The 19,194-nt window shown below is 43.7% G+C and overlaps 1 protein-coding gene across 1 annotated transcript; it reads right to left on the bottom strand.

Moving 5' to 3' along the window:
- Positions 1–1,127: 1,127 nt before the first annotated feature.
- bmf1 (BCL2 modifying factor 1) lies at positions 1,128–13,959 on the bottom strand. The gene is made up of 4 exons (XM_080480641.1): positions 13,832–13,959; positions 10,879–11,075; positions 10,047–10,249; positions 1,128–3,624 (listed from the first exon to the last, which is right to left on the bottom strand). Exons 2-4 carry the CDS (start codon positions 11,048–11,050, stop codon positions 3,508–3,510), a joined length of 492 nt encoding a protein of 163 aa, XP_080336767.1. The 5' UTR covers positions 11,051–11,075; positions 13,832–13,959; the 3' UTR covers positions 1,128–3,507.
- Positions 13,960–19,194: the final 5,235 nt, after the last annotated feature.

The raw sequence follows: 19,194 nt of genomic DNA, 5'->3' as shown, positions 1-19,194 counted from the left end.
GGTTCTGGGATAGGTGGAGATTCATCAATCAGAGTATAAGTCACATACTGTGGGAAGGTGGAACTTCACTGACGGTTGAGTTTGGAGGTGGTGGAAAATAATCACAAAGGTCTGAATTGGCCGGGGCCCCTCCCTAGAAAATCACAATCTTTTAAAGTGAAATACTCCACCCAAATACTGTATTCTCCTTTAGTATCAAACACCCACCCCTGGAGGCTTAAACGGCAGTTTTGGTGATCATGAATTCATGAAGTCAAAGCTGCTGAGTGATACGAATCAAGCAGAATTTGGGCGGAGTTTCATTTGAAATCAGGCACGATACTCAAACCAGCTGATCCATATACAAAACGAGGAGAGAAAAAAAAAAAAGGGAGAGTAAGAAGTAATTGCACACACAGGTGTATACAGTAGAAACGGGCAACTCTACCAAAAATAAATATTTTTTTTATAAAAAAAGAAAAAAAGAAAAAAAGGAAGAAATAAATTACAAAGAACATGATGAACCGATGAACAATAACCATCAGGAAGGAGCAGCACAGAGAGGAAGTCAGGAGCCGGTGGCGAGACGGGGCGCTTACACGGACTGGCTCAGCGTTCAGGATCCGCAGGAAACTATAACCACAACCACATTCAGTGCACCTCACACGCCTGTGACTACATACTCAGTAGGCGCCCGTCACCACCACGGCCGGCAAGCCAGCCTCACACTCCTCAGTCAAACTGTACCTTTATATGTGTGTGTGTGTGTGTGTGTGTGTGTGTGTGTGTGTGTGTGTGTGTGTGTGTGTGTGTGTGTGTGTGTGTGTGTGTGTGCGCACTGAGAAAGAATGGCCGGGAGGAATTTCCAACAGGACGATACCCCGGGAGGTCTCGTCGTAAATCCACGGGTGGTGATGACACTACTCTTCTTCTAACCAATGTAACAGATTCTCAAGGTTACCAGTAGCCCACAAAGTCCCTGAGATATCTCGAGAGAAAGTGAAAAGAAAACCCTAATTATGCAGTGATAAACTTGACACATTGTAAGGAGCATGTAATTACAGACCCCTGATATGTACTGCTCCTTGGGTCCAAAACGTTGGCCTGGGTTCAGCATTGGAAGAAACAAACAAAAACATAACAAACAGCATCTTCAACAGTGTTTTTAAACATATTCATATTTCAACAACAACAAAAAAAAAAGAAAAGAAAAAAATTACAGTCTTTTTCACTTTAATTTCAGAGACTGTTTGTCTGCTGAGTCAGCGGTGGTTGTCGGCTAAAATGTCCCAAATCTGGATCTGCGCACCAAAGACAATATAAGATCACCCAACAGAATATCAAATGATGTAAAAAGCCCATAAAGGTAGCCTGAGAGGAGGAGATTCTGTTTCACAGATTGATTACGCCATATTGTTTGGTGTCCAGAACACACACTGGGGCCGTGAAAAGCAAACCAGACACGTGGCTCTAACAGCCAACTCTACAAGTCCACCGCAGCCTGAAACACGGGTGAGTGAAATTTCCAGAACTAGTTAAAAAAAAAAAAATTAAAAAAAAATCCAATCCAGATTCCAGACTGTGTTCAGTCAGGTGTCAACACTGATTGTTTGTCTTGGACGTGTGAATGAATACATCTGAAATGCGGTTGGCGAGAAAAGCGAGTCATAACTGAGAACCTTCAGACGGGGACAGAGGTCAGCTCGCTAACTTTCCGAACTCCTGAAGGGTGGAAGTCTAGTGCAAAAACAGTGGATCCACAGCTCCACTTCAAGGGCATGGAGGTCTGAAAACAATCACATGGAAATAAAATGGACACACCGACGATAAAATAAAAAACTGGGAACCGGGCCAATGTGAGAACAGAATACTGGGTGAAGTTAAAATTCAAACAGTGATGGAAGACTTGGCTTCGTTTGATTAATTTAGAAAGGGGAGAAGTTCTGACTCCTCGTACTTTTAATTCCTACGCTCTACTACAGTGCATGGCGGGCGCACCTTGAATAGTGAAGGCTGCACTGTAATTTCTATTCAGTGCGTCACATCTCATCATTCCTCCATCAACATAACCAATAGTTAATTCTCCAGCACAATAACAGATATTTAGATTTTAAGGATAGCCGTGAGATAATTCATAACTTCACGTGGTGATCAGCCTGAACATTACGATCTGTTAAATATGGTGTGGACTCCGCTACACCTCTGAAGATGTGTGCGTTAATGAGTTGTCACTACCAGGAAAACCACACAGGAACTGCAACTTGAGCGATGATGTCACCGAGTTGTCTAACCTGCACTGTTTCCTTGCCAAACCTATTGAAATGCTTTTTCAAATTGTTTTTATTTTTTATGTCAACACATCAACTTTGAGGACGATATGTTCACTTGCTGCCTAATATGCCAGGTGGCATTAAGTCACCGGTCATAATGTTATGGCTAATCGGGGTAGTTATATCCATCTTATGGGAGGCACAGTGAATTAATGTGGTCATATAAGGTCGATTTCATTCATGTAAAAATGTGAGTTTCTGCTCTGTGGATGTGACTTCATGCCCTCCCGGCAGCCGACTACACATATTTAGTGTTTGTTTGTTGTTTTAACTTCTGTTTTGATGTTTGGCGTGCTCGCTGGCAGTCACCAGTCTTGTTTAACCAGACTGTGATTTCCAAACAACAAGCTCCACCCAGAAACTTCTGAAGCCATCACCAAGTCTTCAATGTTTTGACATGGAGCACACAATGAGTACAAAAAACCGGTTTGACTCCAAAAAAATCTGTGCACACTTGAGGATATTCGATAATGATTCATGGCCAACTTTATCTTTACTTTGTCTTTGTTTGTTTTTTCCTTCAACTAATAAAGTGGGATTGTGTTCAAACGTACAGCCATACCACTGAAAATGGGGAAGTGAGAAAAATACACACAAATAAGTAAAAAAAAAAAATAATAAAAAATAAGACAAGATAAATGTTCCATTGAGGTGAGGTGCAAAATGCTTTGTTCAGAGAAGTCGCCTCTTTGGAAAGTTAGTAAATCAACTTGACTGGTCACCTGGGAAACTTCCGAAAAGAAAACGTCACACCAGATTTCCTTCCATTTCCTAACCATCTCATCTTGCCTGTCCAAAAACAAAAAAGAAATCTCTCAATACTCATTCTGGCAGAAGACACTGAATAAGGCATTCCCAGGGTCTGTGGAGGTCATCGAAGATGGATACATGCCGAAGTGCAAAAAATTGAACAAGAACAATGTACTGTACAAAACTACTACACCACACATGCCAAAATATCAACATCGTCCTTTCAGAAGAATCTCAGGAGCATCATGGCATCTTCTTGGAAAAAACAAAAACAAAACACACACAACCTTGTATAAAAGTTGGTTGTCTCCGTCCCGCGGTGACCTTGTTTCCGTCTCCTTTCTTCTTTTGTCCCCCCCGAACAGACCCGTGTTAGATTCGACAGTGTCTTTAGGAGTCCAGTTCCTCACAGAGATGAAGAAAAGGGACGCGAGGGGGGAGGATCCCCTCACCTCCGTCCTGCACCACCTCCTCCGGCGACGAAGCCCCGATCAAACAGAAGGCTGAGGAGGGTTGTGGCCAGGCGCCACCACAGCGGCCCCTGGTTCCTTTGGTTTCGATGATACTGGAACAACAGGTGACGGAGGAAACACTGTCAGACACTCAAAATACAGCGCTGGAAATAGTCATTAGTTTGGGTTTAGTGTGTGCTGGCTGTGACGTGTGCTGATTGACAGCAGGCGCAGCTAAAAGGGTCAACGGAGAAGAGGGCAAGACAGAACCAGACACCGGAACGACGCTAATATTTTCACAACAGTCTTGCCTCTGTCCCCAACAATACTTATTATAGAGGCCTCGCTTTGTGTGCAAACCGGGTTTCCCAACAGAGACTCCCAAGTTATAAACACACTCATTATATGGTCACACTTCTTTTCTTCTTCTCTTCTCTTTTTTTAATCTTTCTGGCAGCGACCGGCAGCTCAGGACGAGACTCTCTCAGGTTGGCGAGCCAATTGGATTGTGTGCGATTAGGTGGGGATAATGCTATCTCTGCCATTGAGAAGCCGAGATAAGATAATTGCACCAAATGGGATTAGCCAGCTCTCAATGAGAGGCGGGGAGTCGCTGGAAAAGACGGGGTGAAGTACAGTAGTCGGGCGGGCTCATCTGCAGACGAAAGGCAGACTCCACTACATCTGATAACGCCGCGGCTATTTTCAGAGCGCAGCAATTGTCAAATGAAGGGAGAGCTAAGATCCCATTTACACAAGTGTATAGAGCTGCACGATCCTTCTTGTTAGCGATGCACTTATGTTTACAAAAAGCAAATATCTAAAAGACAGAGATTAGATGTTCCGTATTTACAGGACTTACCACGAAGTCCAAACCTTGACCTAGTTATCAGCTGAGAACTGCCACTGTGATAAGCCTCCGGGTCTCTATACTCTTATCAATTTGTGGTGAACATTGCAGGGTGTTGCATAAGCTTTGCCAGGTTCCAACAAGCCTGTGTGTTTCTCACTAACCACCGGCGTACTCTTCACTCACACTCGGTTCAAAACAATCCAAAACATGGCACAGACTCCAGGGGAGTTTTCTGTCACGCAGCGTGTCGATGTCTTACCCCAGGAGGTTTTTGGTAATGATATAATAACAGCCCAATTTCTGCATCATGTAAACATATAATATTTACATGTCAGAGGAGTTCACCACTGTAGACCCATGATACCGTGTTGGCCGCCAGCAGGACTCAGCTTTGTAAACACTGCCATGATTATAAATGAGACGACGGCATTTTTATACACGGCGTTTGTATTTAATGGTTGTCTTGGTAACTATCATTTACTCTGATATATCATATAAAGGCAAGTGTATTGATTTACCATTAGTAATGTACTTATCCGGGTATTTGATCTTTATTTTTCAGATTTTTGTATGTGCTGGGAAATATGTTGGAGTTATCGTATTGTGGTGTTTTTGATTTCATTTTGGTATTCAATTTCAGGAAGTGATCGCAGTATTAGTGCATTTAAACTTAATAAGGTATTGAAGGTGTGGGATCCGTCATAATTTACATTTAAAAAGAAATCTATGTATAACTAAAAAAACCTCCTGTTTAGTGTATTTCTTTGTGTTTATATTCGTTTTCCTGATATGTTTGTATGCAAGTTTATAGATTTGAGTCATTTTACTATATTTAATTGTAGTGGCGTATTTAACTAGCTGTAGTGTATGATCTAAAGCTCATGTTTTTAATTGTTATAGTGCGTACTATCCAAATAATATTCAGCAATATATCTATTTAATTGGTATATACGTCATGTTCGTGTTATTTTCTTAGTGTTTTTGTCTTTAGTAGTGCTTTTATCTATCATCCATCTCTCACGGCACATGTTCCATCTGCATATTGCATGTTAAACATTTATAAAGTTTATTGATGTTGAGAGAGTTTCACCAGCAGACAGTTAAAGCAACAGCAGTGAAATGAGTTAGTTGTGTTTACTGCAGGCCACATGCAAAGCTGTTGATTTTTATAGTCAGAAACAGAACGTTCCTGTGACCTTTTGCCCTTTGCTCTGCGGAGCACAGAGAGAAACGCTGGCACAAACAGAGAGAACGAGACAAAAAGAGGTGTGTGTGTGCGTGTGTGTGTGTGTGTGTGTGTGTGTGTGTGTGTGTGTGTGTGTGTGTGTGTGTGTGTGTGTGTGTGCGCGCGCAGGTCCGTTGCAACTTAGTCATGAGTCACACCACCAACTGTCAAAAAGAGAGCAGGGCTCTAAATTTAGCCGGCGATAAGGGCGGCAGAGTCGAGCCAGATTCTCTGTGTCGTCACTCTGACACTAGCCTGATGTGCTTTATCAGTGGCCCATGTGAGCGGTGTGCCGGGCCAGCTGCGCAGAAGCTCCGTCTTATCGCTTGAGCAAACAGGCCAGCCTCTGCAGCAAGAAACTCTGGACGAGTCATATCAGCGAGGAGGGAAGGGTCGAGGAAAAATACAAATAAATAAGCACTGCCACTAGATAAAAGAGGACGGTACAAACTGACATCCCCGTCAGCGCCAGTCCCCGTAGAGAAAGCAACAAATAAACGGTAAATATCATTTGTTTTTAAACCCCCACCCCCCCATTGAACAAGTGCTGAAAGCAGAGAGTGCCGAAGCCTCGCCGCTACAGCAAAGAGATAAAGTCACAAACACTGGCTGCGTGCAAGCACACACACTCAGACAGTCGCACACAGAGGAGATATTCAACCCTGCTTTCAACACCTCCTATCGAAAGCACCGGGAGTCGTCTCTCTTAAAAAAACATGCGGATGAAACCTAACTCTGCTCCTTGCCCCGCGCAGGCTGGAGCCGTCTTCCTGCCATTGTGACCATCATTATTGCCCGGGTTTCAAATGGCGAGCCGGCTAATGTCAGCCGTCCTCTGGGGACCTCCGAGTCCCCTCCGGCCCTCTCTGACTGAGCAGCAATTTATCTGTCAGCATCCACCAGGACTCCTTCGCTACCTAATCCCTCCATTCGCCGGGGGCCACGGGCTCCCATGGAGAACACTCGCAGACGCATTGCTCCAGAATCCATCAAGATGACGGCAGTCAGAGGCACTTGGGATCGCTCAGGGACAAGTGTCTGCGCTGAGTTATTCGCCCAATGAATTGCCTACTGACAGGAGCGACAGGAATGAGCACTGACAAAACAGTAACGCCATTATAAAGTGAAAGTTTTTGGACACTCTGTGTAAGTGAGAAGCGAGCGGCGGCAGCGACAAAAAAAAAAAGGAAAAAAAAAAAAAGCAGAAAAACAAGTATGGGTGTATTCATGCATGAGCTTGTACACACACACACACACGCACGACACAATGAGCTGCACAATCATAGCCTGAAATAGTAATTACAGATGCTGCAGTAGAATCACGCATCCAAAACCGCACACCAGTGTTTCTGTTGTGAAAGCAGCCCGACACACAAACACTCCACACACTCATACACACAGAACAAAAGAAACTCTGCCGTCCTCCACTTGAAAGACAAGTCTTGACAATAGTCGTAGTGGAAACACAAAATGCTTTGCAGTTTATGGTTTTGTGTCAGGGGGCTGCAACGTTTACGGCCAAATGAGCCATTCTTGTGTCCCTCCCAAAACAATATTTATTTATTTTTTTTGGACCGTTTCAGCTTCTCAACCCTTGTCTGACTATAATCATATTCAAGCTGCCGAGGTTTATTTAGCTTTTATGGTGTAGAACTGTAAAGAGTGGGTGCTTCTGTCCCTTTTTCCAAGATAACCTGGCTGTTTTTCATGGTGCTGAGAGGCTCAAGTTACAATGTCTGTGATTGTCAGTTTGTGGGAATCCTGTGGATAACTAATCCAGAGACCCACTAACAGCTTTGTGGTAGTTTTTCCTCTACACATCATATTTGATTTGGAGTGATGGTTATACGAACTATCCATAATCTAAACCAGCAGCATTGGCAGTTAACACACTTATTAAACACTCGATTTCCCCCCGAGCCTTTTGTCTGATTCATGTTTGCTTAAGTTTGACTCTTTTTTTTTTTGCCTTCAACTACGACTAACAGACAAGATTCGAAATTCTCCAGAGCCACAGGTCACAGACCCCTGGTTTAGTCAAAAATATTACCGGCGTTATCAGTGACTATCACAATATGTCTGTCCTCAGGATGTGACTTCACAGGGTCGTTTTCACTCTGACTGTCCTCTCTGATGTTTACTCAAGCAGCTCGGGGACTAAAAGCCACTTCCTCATCCCCTGACCCAGGCCTGCCTCCGTTGTGCGTCAGTGGATCCTGTTCGCACACACACACACACACACACACACACACACACACACACACACACACACACACACACACACACACACACACACACACACACATGTACACACACACACACGCACACACTGCTGTCTGACTGTCTGGCTGTCTGTGTGTCTGCCAGTGTCACAATACATGAGTCATGCTGCTCTGCCCGGGTATAAATAACGTCTGCTTGATAAGCGCGATGAGAAAAATCGCAAATCGTCCTATGAGTATATAGTGAGGAAATAAGTATACACAATGTAGAGCTACTTCCCAAAAAAGAAGGTAGGTTGTTAATTTCAGTTTTCAAACCTCCACCCCTCAAATCCACACTTTTACCCTCATTATGGACCTCAACCCTCCTCTGCCCACGGCTGCTCAGACCTCTTATTTGGGCGTCTCCTGCGGCCGCTCCTCGCCGAGGGAAGGGGCTGACTGGAGACTCCCTGGAACCACAGCTGTTCCCCTCTGGTCTCACGTGCTGAGTTTCGGGTTACAACATGTTTACCTACTCCTGCCACTTCTGCTTTTTTTTTTTCTTCTTTTTTTTTCTTTTTCCTGGACGCATCAACATGTGTGGAGGTGCGTGCTTCAACGTGCATGTGCAAGTGAATGTGTGTGCTGGGTTGTTAACCACCTGCGCAACAAAACACTGCACAGGAAAAAAAAAAAAATAAAAAAATAAAAAAAATACTCCCTGGAGTCTATGTATATTTTAAACGCAAAGTAATAACAGTATGTCACAGTTTTTTACAACACGCCTACACCAGAAAGCTCCACGCCAGCTCAGCGGACACTGTCACCCTGACCAGAGTTTGGTGTTTGAGAACAGACATTCAGCGTGCCACAGCACACTGAGGAAACAGGAGGAGAGAGAGAGAGAGAGAGAGAGAGAGAGACGGAGAGAGAGTAAAAGAAAGAGAAATAAACAGGAAGAGGAGGAAAGGGGGCGGGTCCAGGGTTGTTGAGGTTGGGGGAAGGGACGTCCTTTCTTCTGCAATGTCTTTTGGCTGGAGGACGGAGGAGGGGTGGGGGGGTTGTACTGGTGTGAAGTTCTGCATGTGCACAGCTTCTCCAAAACAAATATGGAGCAAACACAATAAAGGAGAGCAAACTTTTGACCCACCATTAATCTCTGTCAGATCAGCATGAGCTCCAAATATTGATTTTTTTTTCTCAAAAAACATGTGGAGATGGCGTATGCTGCACTTTGTCTTCTTGACTTTACCAGCGACCCAACCTTAACCCCACACGTGATCCACACAAACCAGATTTCATCTTAATCTGTAATCTACAAGGGGTCCAAGTAATGGATTACAAATCCTCATGACTGTGATAAAGTATTATTTTTAAGTGTTTGTTTCTGCTATTGACACAAATTTGGATTAAATCCAACTAAATGCTTTTAAGAAGCAACACAAACTTTATTTTACTTTTATTTGAGTATTTTAAATAACAGTAGTCTTACTTATTATCAGTATTCTTTCAACATCTGCCAAAAATATGAAACTGTTTTCTGTCTGTTGTAACTATTAATCCATGATCTCATGAAGTACTTTGCGCATGTCTTGATCAGTAACCACATTAAACGTGATTTGTACGCGAGTGTAATGTAGCGACAGCGCCACTTCTTGGTTGCATGAAGAGGCCATCCAAAGAAATGGGAGGATTTATTTCGCACAGAGCCGTCTAATAGTCAAGGTTTGAACACTGTCAGAGGAATCAGGTTGCCAACAACACTTAATATGGAGTACTAAAAGGACAGTCTGCCAAAACATAGTGCCGAGGAGTCATTAATAGTCATGTTAGTGGTGCAGAGGGCTGCAATCCGCCACTCTATAGCTTCTCCAGCCTGACTCCCTGGAGCTCCAACAAAATCGCACATATATAAACAGATAGTTTCATTTTAATCTTGTTTTTTTTTGTGTGTGTGTGTGGGGGGGGGGCACAGTAGGTTTTTCTGAGAGACTCTTGATTTGGAGTTTGAGGGGACAAACGTGACACTTCGATAAAAGAATGGTTTCATATTTGGCAAATAAGATATGCAGCACATGGCCTTTTTAGCCTTTAATTGCAGGTGGTGCATGTTGAGGACTTAACCTCGGATTGACCTGTGTTCTTTTGTTTGGAAGGTTTTGTATGTTGTGTTGCTCCAAACGATTTTCTATTCGGCTCTTTTCTGCCAGTACTGAGTTTGAACAGTGGGCACGATGCATCTCTCCTTCTCACCAGTTGCAGGTGTTCCCGGTGAAACTGGTCCCCTATGAGCTGGAGTTTCTGTCCGATGCAGGCCTCCACGCTTCGCGCCGCGGGTCGCTGCCGGGGCAGCTGCTCCATCCCGTTCTGCTGCTCTTCGCTTTCTCTCCGCCTCACCTCCTGATCCCCCACAAGCTCAAAGCGTGCCGGGAAGTGCAATCGAAAACCTGCGTTACCTGTTGAGCGTAAAGTCTTGAACTTATAATTTTTCTCACAACAAAAGCGTTCCAGCAGTGTAATAATCCAACAACAACAAATGACAGGCTGCTCGCTCTTCACTTTGTGTGGAAACGTCAGCAAATTACCGCTGGATGTGACTGAACAACCCGCTTGGCTCTAGCCAATATTTTCCCAGCTGCTGGGTTAACTTTTTATTACTTTTAATAGTTTCACAAGTCCTTCGCACACAAGAAACTCACATGACCCAGTTTTTAAGGTCAGTCAGTTGCTATGGCGCTACGCTGGAATGATTTCTTGTGTGTGGCGCCAATGTGACCGTGCTGTCACCGATTATCAGCTCTCTGAAGAGCTGCTGCACAGGTGAGCACTTCTGTCACATCCTTTCAGTCACAATGTGAGTCTGGCGCCGTTTGAATGGCAAAGCAGCTGAGTACACTGGACGCCAACCATAAAAAGTGAATGTGATGACGACTATCGGGCGCCAGGGCTGAGATTAGTGCAGGCGAACCGTTACATGCGCCTCGCACCGAGTCTTTGGCGCAGCAGTTTTACAATGGCAGTTATCGCGCACGCGGCCGTGTTCCCCTTTGTCCCTTTTTGAAATCCCGTGTGTCATCAGCCTCACCGTAGAAGAGTGGTCTGGGTTCCTCCGCGACGCCACAGGGCAGCATGCCGTTGTCGAGCACCAGGGCAGGGCCAGGCGTCTGTGTGCCCCGGTCTTCACACTTTATCTCCCTGAATGCTGTGCGCCAGCAGCGTGGGTCTGGCTCGAACACATCATCCTCCTCATCGTCCATACGGGGGCACTATGAGATGAGCGACCTTGACGGGAACAAGACAGACAAAGAAGTGTTGCTGTAACAGCTGAATATGGATGGCTTTGTTTTCGAGTGAGTGCAGAAATCAAAGGCATCCTGAGTTTTCCTCTCTAATGACGGCGGCCCCGGACAAATTTGCATTAGAGCTGATGAGATGATCTCAGACACATTCGTTATTTGTTCATCCCTCCATAGCAGTCATTATCATTACAGACAACCTGTCTGGCCTGTAATGAGTGCCCCTGAATCAATGAAACCACAGTGGAGGAGTTGGGGAAGGGAAAACGAGCAAACGCTCTGCCTTCATTTGTGGCAAAGAGCTCAGGGCTTATTTAGACAAATGGCTCGGTCCAACTCAGTGATGAAACCACACCGTTCACTGTGGTTAGGCGACTCTCGTGAGCCAGGAGTACATGAAAGGGAGTTTGGCTGGCGGGGTTAAATGGGAGGTAGATTATCTGTTGTCTCTGCTAAGCAGCCCCTCTGACAGGAGGCCTCCAATAGCTATCTCCAGAGCAGCAACTTTGCCAGTACCGGAGATATTGGGTATTTATTACAGCAAAGCTATTCGAAGTAACAGCACTCAGCGTGTCTATAAATATCTGCAATGTAAACACTATGAAATTTAATGACAGGAATAACAAAACGTCTCATTATGATTCATTCAACCTATCCCCCAAAACGTGCCGCAAGTATCTTAAGGAGCACTTGGCGATCACCTCAATGTCAATGATGCACTGCACTCAACCCTGAGTTGTATAGCGGGTCAAGGAGTTATCAAAATATGAGTGAAATTCAAGTTGCCTCACTAGCGAAACCCCCCCAATTCACCGCTGAGTTGTAATACAGGGTTGGACTACTACCACACTTCCAAATTAGGGTCCACAGCTAAAGGGTAATGACAGTCTTTGAGGAAAATCCTAAGCCACTCTCCCTACCTCGGTCTGTCAGCGTGCCAGCAGCCCGAGAAGGAGTTTTCATTTCTTCACCCAACATAAGCAGATTGGCCTGTCTCTAGCATGCCCAGACCTCACGATACACTGTGTGCCTTCACAATAAACCCTGTGTGTAAAACCACTTAATGCTTTGTTTTGACAAACACAGGGCAAGAACATGGGCTCAGGGAGGGAGCCGAAGAGGAACAAGGGTGAGAGTAACACATCGCAAAAAAACTCATGTCGCTGCAATCATGTAGCATGTAGAGGCCCTTTTAGTTTTATGTTTAGAATTTCACTCATACTTGAGTGATTTGCTCCATGTAATGTGGCAGGAGGAGGAGTGGAGCCCGATCACATCAACACAAACAGGACACCGTGCCACGACCCAAACAGTATTGGACTATTTAATGTGCAAATACAGAACTTATCTAATGCTCTTTATTTTAATTAGTTGCTTTGATTAACCTACTTCTCAACTTGAACTCTGAGTGGGTGTATCTTACCCCTCAGTGCAATTTAAGAAAATAACTGTTGAACACATTATTTGGAGGTGAACTGCTACTGACAATGTGATTTATTGTTAGGAAGTAACTAATACTTTGAGTAGTTTGGTTGAAAGCACTTTCACTTGTTGGCAGAGTTGTCTGTAATCTATGTAAAGGTGCAAATTGCACCTTATCACACCAGGGTAGGTACAAAAAACAGGAACAAATGTTCGTGTTGTAACTTTTTCACCATTCTTTCAGGTATTTTACAGCTACCATTTACTGACAATGCGATTGACAGCAGCACTTTCACTCGTAATTAAGTTGAGCGTAATCTATACAACAGTAGCTGCAGGTCAAACAAAGAGCAAATTACACTGTATCAAACCATAGACACAAAAAAGAGGAAAACTTGGGAAATGCATTTTACTCTTCACAAAGGCGAATTCATATAGTTTCAGGGATTATTTTTTTTCTCACAGCAGCATTCTAATTTGTAATTAGGTAGAATTCAATCAAAGTATAAAGCAGTTCTACTTGTTTTCAGTACTTTTTTCCAACCTCTAAGCGGCAGATTGGGTTTTAGAGACGGTGTACTGGGCTGGATGTTTGTGTCAGGCAGTGGCTCCCCCTGCTGCAGAAAACAACTAGACAGAGGGTAATGAGGGAGGAGGAGGAGGCGGAGGAGGAGGGTGGTAGTAGTAGTAGTGGTGGTGGTGGTGAGGCGGTTCTGTTATTGACACAGTTTTTATCCAGCGGCATCGAGAGCCTCACATCACACCATCTCAACTTTATGTAACGTTAAACACATGACCTTAAATGACTCAGCCGCTTCGAGCGCAAAAAGTGCGCGCGGAGATAATGTTATTCTAATATTTTACCTCAATTTGCAACTTTACTCTGGGATTATTATGAGAAATATTTTTTAACACTCCAATTGAATTAGAATTCCTAAACTAAAAAAATACATTGCTGCATTGTGCCCCGCGAGGAGAACGCGACAGGGGCTACATTGTAACAGGGGGACAAAACTCGTCACAACACCGGCACTTTGACGTTCGTTCGCCCACACGGAGCCCCGCGAGCCGGGAAAGCCGGTGTTATTCAAATCACTGCTGTGTGAAATGAATGGCAGGCAGGACGCAGCTCCTTTTAAAGCGGCTGCTTTCCGACGAGGTGCTGAACTAAACACACGCTGGAAACACATGTCGCGTGTTTCACAACAATAACAACAACAACAACACGAGGATTTCTTGCGTTTGTGTCGCTCTCTTGTTTATAAACCCGCGCGGCGAACAGCTGGATGAGGATAGAATAAAGCTCAATGAAAGACTTACCTCAGAGTTTGATGTAATTACCACCTTTACTGGAGAAAAAAAAAAAAAAAAAGAAGACAAAGTGTTGAATATCCTGCCAAGTCAAGAGCGTTTAGTCCTTATCGCCTCCACGTCTACTTCCATTCTGTGAGGAAAACTGCTACAAGCCGATTTCATTTCGCCGACGTCAGCTCCAAACTGACTCCGCCGCCGGGGCGTGGTACACGAAGTGGGTAAATAAAGCTGCCTTAAAAAAAAAAAAAGGGACTGCCTCTCTCTCTCTCTCTCTCTCTCTCTCTCTCTCTCTCTCTCTCTCTCTCTCTCTCTCTCTCTCTCTCTCTCTCTCTCTCTCTCTCTCTCTCTCTCTCTCTCTCTCTCTCTCTCTCCCACTCTCTCTCTCTCTCGGTCCTCCTCACGCCGCTGCGTCCCGGAGCACACAGAGCCTTGCTCCTTTAAGACAGACAGGCGCCGCAGCCAATGGCCGCCTTTGTTTTCAGGCCGCACCGAGACACGTGGACGGGAAATTCCCCCGAGCATGAGACCGCCTGCACTCTACTACGGCGCGCGCACGGCTGGGAAGGCTGAGAGAGAGAGAGAGAGAGAGAGAGAGAGAGAGAGAGAGAGAGAGAGAGAGAGAGAGAGAGAGAGATAGAGAGAGAGAGCAGGGTAACATGTGGACAGTTTGGAAAGATAATCTGTAGAGTTAAAGCATGCTGATTTATGGAGTCAGAGGATATTCTATTGTCAGGGGAGCATCGGGTCAAAAGGGATTCAAATTAAGGCTGAAACTGATGTTTTATCTCAAATATTCAAACAGGCAAGTGGAAATAGGCCCAGTTTGGACACCAACATTTTCAAGTAAAAGTGAAAAAAGCATTACATTTTGGGTTCCCATTTACATGACAACGATGCTCAGAGCCACTGAAAAAGCAACTTTATTGAAAACCATTTCCAAGGAGGAACTTTTCGAAAATGAAACGGCCAAGGAAACACAACTTTTTGCAGATTCCTGGGCTCTGGCTCTGTGTACACTCGCATGCGTCACATGGCCGCACTAAATAATTCTTCTGTACATGTGCTACTCGATGGACCATAATGACAATATTTGCCTCCAGAGTGTAATGACTCCCAGTCCCTATTCTCCTGGAACTTGGTATTTGAGTCACCCGTAACAGCAATCCAACTTCATCATCTGTCCATACAAATGTCTGTGTCTGTGTAGCATATTATTCTTGGTGCACGTGTGCAACAGCACCTTCTAGTGGCCCGACATGAAAACTACATTGTTTGCAGCATTTTTGGCCCGTTTGGTGTAAACAGACATTGTTTTCAAAATGTTATGTAAACACAAAACTTTTCTCAAACGAAAACTCTAAAACGATGTTTTCACTTGAAACGTTGTTGTGTAAATGAGGCTTTAGTAAAGTAGTTCAGCGTGTTTATTCTCTAAAGAGGGTGTATGTATACCAGCTGGGCCTTGCTGTGTGGAGTTTGTATCTTCTCCCTGTTTGGGCGCATTATGGACGTGACTTACTATGCATTGTTCATCAGACAACAGGAGCCTTCTCACCTCAAACCTGCAGCGCACACAGGAGCATTTAACCTGCGCCTCCTCAAGCTACGGCCTTTTAGATCTGAAACTCAACTAAGGCCTTGTCCAAATGGAGACAAGTTTATTTGTATCAGATTTTTATTAAACATTTTTTTTTTACATTTTATTGGCTATGCATTACCAAAGAAAGACTCTGTCTCCGGTAATGGATACGTCTGAAAGCACTCGATCAGCAGGTTTTATAAGAGTTCAGCTTTCATAATGTAGTGTGACCCAAAGCAGAAGTTCTGACTTCTGTTTTTTTGACCACAACTTATCCTTCAACTCCCACATTAAACAAGTCTACAGGACTATTATTTCACCTGCGTAATGTTGGCTCAGCGTGACACTGAGAAAATAATCCACACACTTGTTACTTCTAGACTTGACTATTATAATTCTCTAATATCAGGGTGTCTTAATAACTGCTTAAGAATAGACTTTAAAATCCTTCTTTTAACTTATGAATCTCTTAACAACCATGGTCCATCATATATTAAATAGTTGTTAGTCCAATATTACCCAGAAGAACACTTAAGTGCTCAGAGTGCCGCTTACTGGAGGTTCCTAGGTTTTCTAAAAGTAGAATGGGAGGCAGAGCTTTCAGCTTTCAGGCTCCTCTCATGTAGAACCAGGTACAAGTCTGAGTTAAGGAGGCTGACTGTCTCTACGCTGAAGGTCAATCTTATAACATTTCTATTTAATAAAGGTTACAGTGAGAATGGCTTTTGAAATGTTTTCACTAATGTCTTCAACTCATTCCAGGCTTCATGCTGCTCAGTATTCATCTGCATTATTGTGACAACTCAGCAACAATTACACTTGAAGTAGTGGCACGCGGATGTAAGTAAGAACTCTAATTATAGATATGCTTTGACACCGTTACTAAAAGTGCACAAGGATGATTTATATTCAGGCACATTTGATTACAATGATTGCAGGCAATTCACGAGTTAGAAATGTCAAGTTATGCAATCATTTCTTGGTAATTTACAATCCAATAGCTTTCTTTACAAGTCCTTGGTTTTATTCACTCAGGCATGTTGTTATGGAAAGCAGGGCAGGTGCTGGTGATCTGCCCCCTCCTGTCAGGGTTATCACTAATCAATAAAGCCCTGGACAGCTGGAGCTAAAGCCCACCCTCTGCATTCTCTCACAGCTCATCACCCCCCCCCCCCCCACCCCCACCACCCCCACTCCAGCCCCCCTCTCCCCCGTCCTTCAGCTGTGATCATGTCCCACCACTGAGCTGTGTGAGAAGTCACGGGTCCCTGCCTCCACCCCCCTCGTCCCTGCGTTATTTACGGCCAGGTTTGGTCTTTGTCCCACCTGTAGCCTCTCCAGAAAGTCGGGGATGCGGCGGTGTAAGAGGGGGATTGGTTTCCTCGTTGTAATATTGGAAACTCGATCGCTTTGCATGAGTGGCCGCTGTAAACAACAAAAGGCTTAAAGATGTGGGAGCATTAGTTGCAGCTTCCTTTTGTGCTCTCGCCAAACAATAGTACGCACACACACACACACACACACACACACACACACACACACACACACACACACACACACACACACACACACACACCCACAGAGCTTTTCCCAAACACACTTTAAGCACCATGAAGAAAACACCTATATGTTTCTTTGCTGAATCCTGTTGATCACAGAACATTGTTGCAATTCCAACATGGAAGCTTGTGTTACAGTGCATCGTCATGTTGAAGGTAAACAACAACCTGATATGCAAAAACCAAGTAGACCACTGGCAACTGTTCTTTAACAAAACCGTGAGATAATATGCAAAGTTGTCCCAATCTTGTATGAAATTGATACTTTAGCTATGTCGTACAACTGTTACAAAAATATCGCACAAATTCTCAGCTAATGCTTCTTTTACGTGATGAGTCAAGTGAAAACACATTTTAATTTCGGGAGAGTTTTGCATTTATACGGCAACATCTTGAAAACTGAAAACAGCAGAAATGCTGAAACCAATTGTTCTCATGTTAGGCCACTAGTGGGTGCTGTTGTCTGTGTTTGCAATGAAAAAAACACAAACATGTGCGCAAAGAACATGATGAGTACCAAGATATCCATATCGAATTTATCACACTTTCCAAAATTGTAAATCTACATGTCAAAGAGTTTCAGACATTGAGGCCCTGTTGGATGAATAAAACCTAAACGAGTTGTGTATTTTTTCTTAACTGTCTCCAAAATTCAGACAACACCTTAGTAAGACCCCGCGACTCACATGAAGAAATTAGCTTTGAACTTTTCAAGATATTTAGAAACTCTTTCACGAATTCAGTTTGCAATTTCTCACAGCCCTCTGAGGTGGGGGCATTAGCTGTTTATAGCCATTTCTTTCAAGGAATTTGACTGGTTCATCATTTGGATCGCTTAAAGAATAAATTATTAATGTGACTTCGAAGTATACAATATTGATGACCATACACATATCTTAAAAAAACAAATCTAAGTAATTCATTAACATGCATCAGTGTGTGATCTATTATTGTTTTAGAGTGGGCTCAGAAATCATTGAGGCCATAAGGCAGCTCTCAGTGGGGCACACAGTCGAGCCTTTAAAGCATAAATAATGAATATGGATAAATTCCTGCAGCTCTTGTCTCTATCTAGGAACATGAATTTTAAATATAATACATTGTTGACTTAAGTAAGTGAGCCATATCTATTAGAACGTAGATTAGAGCTTTGTGTTGATGGAAAACATTTGTCAAGATCTTTGCAGTGACCCGCCACAAATTATTATACAAAGGCAATTATTCTAATACTGAACAAAAAACAGCACCAGGAAAATATGGCCTTTTGAACGCTAAACATTATCGTCTCTGACTTATGTGTGCAAGGGTTTATAAATAAGTTCCCACAGACGCCCGAGAAGCCTGGGAGAGAGAAGGCAGGCATCAGTTTCTGTTACATCAGAAAGCTGTTTCTGAAGAGCAGTGCATGCACGCCCACACACACTCTCACAGAGGCAAGCGTGCACACAACAAGAGTGCACGCAAACATATACACGTGGTTGCACAATCACATGCCCTACTTCCTCTGTAACCTCAAAAGCCCATTCTCCCGTCTTGATATCTCCAATTCTCTATAAGAAACAGTGTTCAAACACGCATGCACACGCTTCCATCGAAACACTCCCAGCACATGAATCCTGCCTGGAAACTAGAAAGGAGCGAGCTCATTTGTTCCTACTGGACAAGACCCATGGCAACCGCATCCCGACGACGAGCCAGTTAGTTGAGACGTGTGCGGCTCATTGGTCCAATGGCAGAGAAGTGACTGGAGCGGTGACCTGATAAAACAAAAGCGGTTCGCTCTCCTGCCCTCTTCCACACCATACAGCTTCAGATTTCCTTCTTTCAGATCTGTTTGTTTCACGTCGAGGTCGCGTTTTTGTTTCCTCTCAAAATGCGACGTGCATGACATAATCAGGGCTGCTGAAGTTCAGCCAGGAACACAAATTACAAATACAAATAAGGTGGACAGTGAACCTCAGGTCATGTTAGATTTCCATTTGTTTTTTTTAATTATATTTACTTTTTATTGACATATAAATTCATACATTAACTTCAATAACTAGTCACAGCATTTCAGCCTGAATGTCCTTTTTTACTAGAACAAAAAGAACATAAATAATGAAAAACATAAGACGTGGTTATTGCTACAAACACAATGTATTATCGTACCTTAGCAGATGGTCAAAGTCCGGTCTGCGTGTTATTACATAGTCCATCCATTTCTTCCAACGTGAAACAAATAGGTCCCT

Source organism: Lipophrys pholis (assembly GCF_963383615.2).
Source record: "Lipophrys pholis genome assembly, chromosome: 14".
NCBI lineage: Eukaryota > Metazoa > Chordata > Actinopteri > Blenniiformes > Blenniidae > Lipophrys > Lipophrys pholis.
This window is presented reverse-complemented; position numbering and strand designations above follow the sequence as displayed.

Coding starts and splice junctions, on each gene's coding strand:
- bmf1 (XM_080480641.1), bottom strand. CDS start 11,050: ATGGACGATGAGGAGGATGATGTGTTCGAGCCAGACCCACGCTGCTGG. Junction 10,250..10,878: donor ACCCAGACCACTCTTCTACG/GTGAGGCTGATG, acceptor TACGCTCAACAG/GTAACGCAGGTTTTCGATTG. Junction 3,625..10,046: donor ACCGGGAACACCTGCAACTG/GTGAGAAGGAGA, acceptor CTGTTGTTCCAG/TATCATCGAAACCAAAGGAA.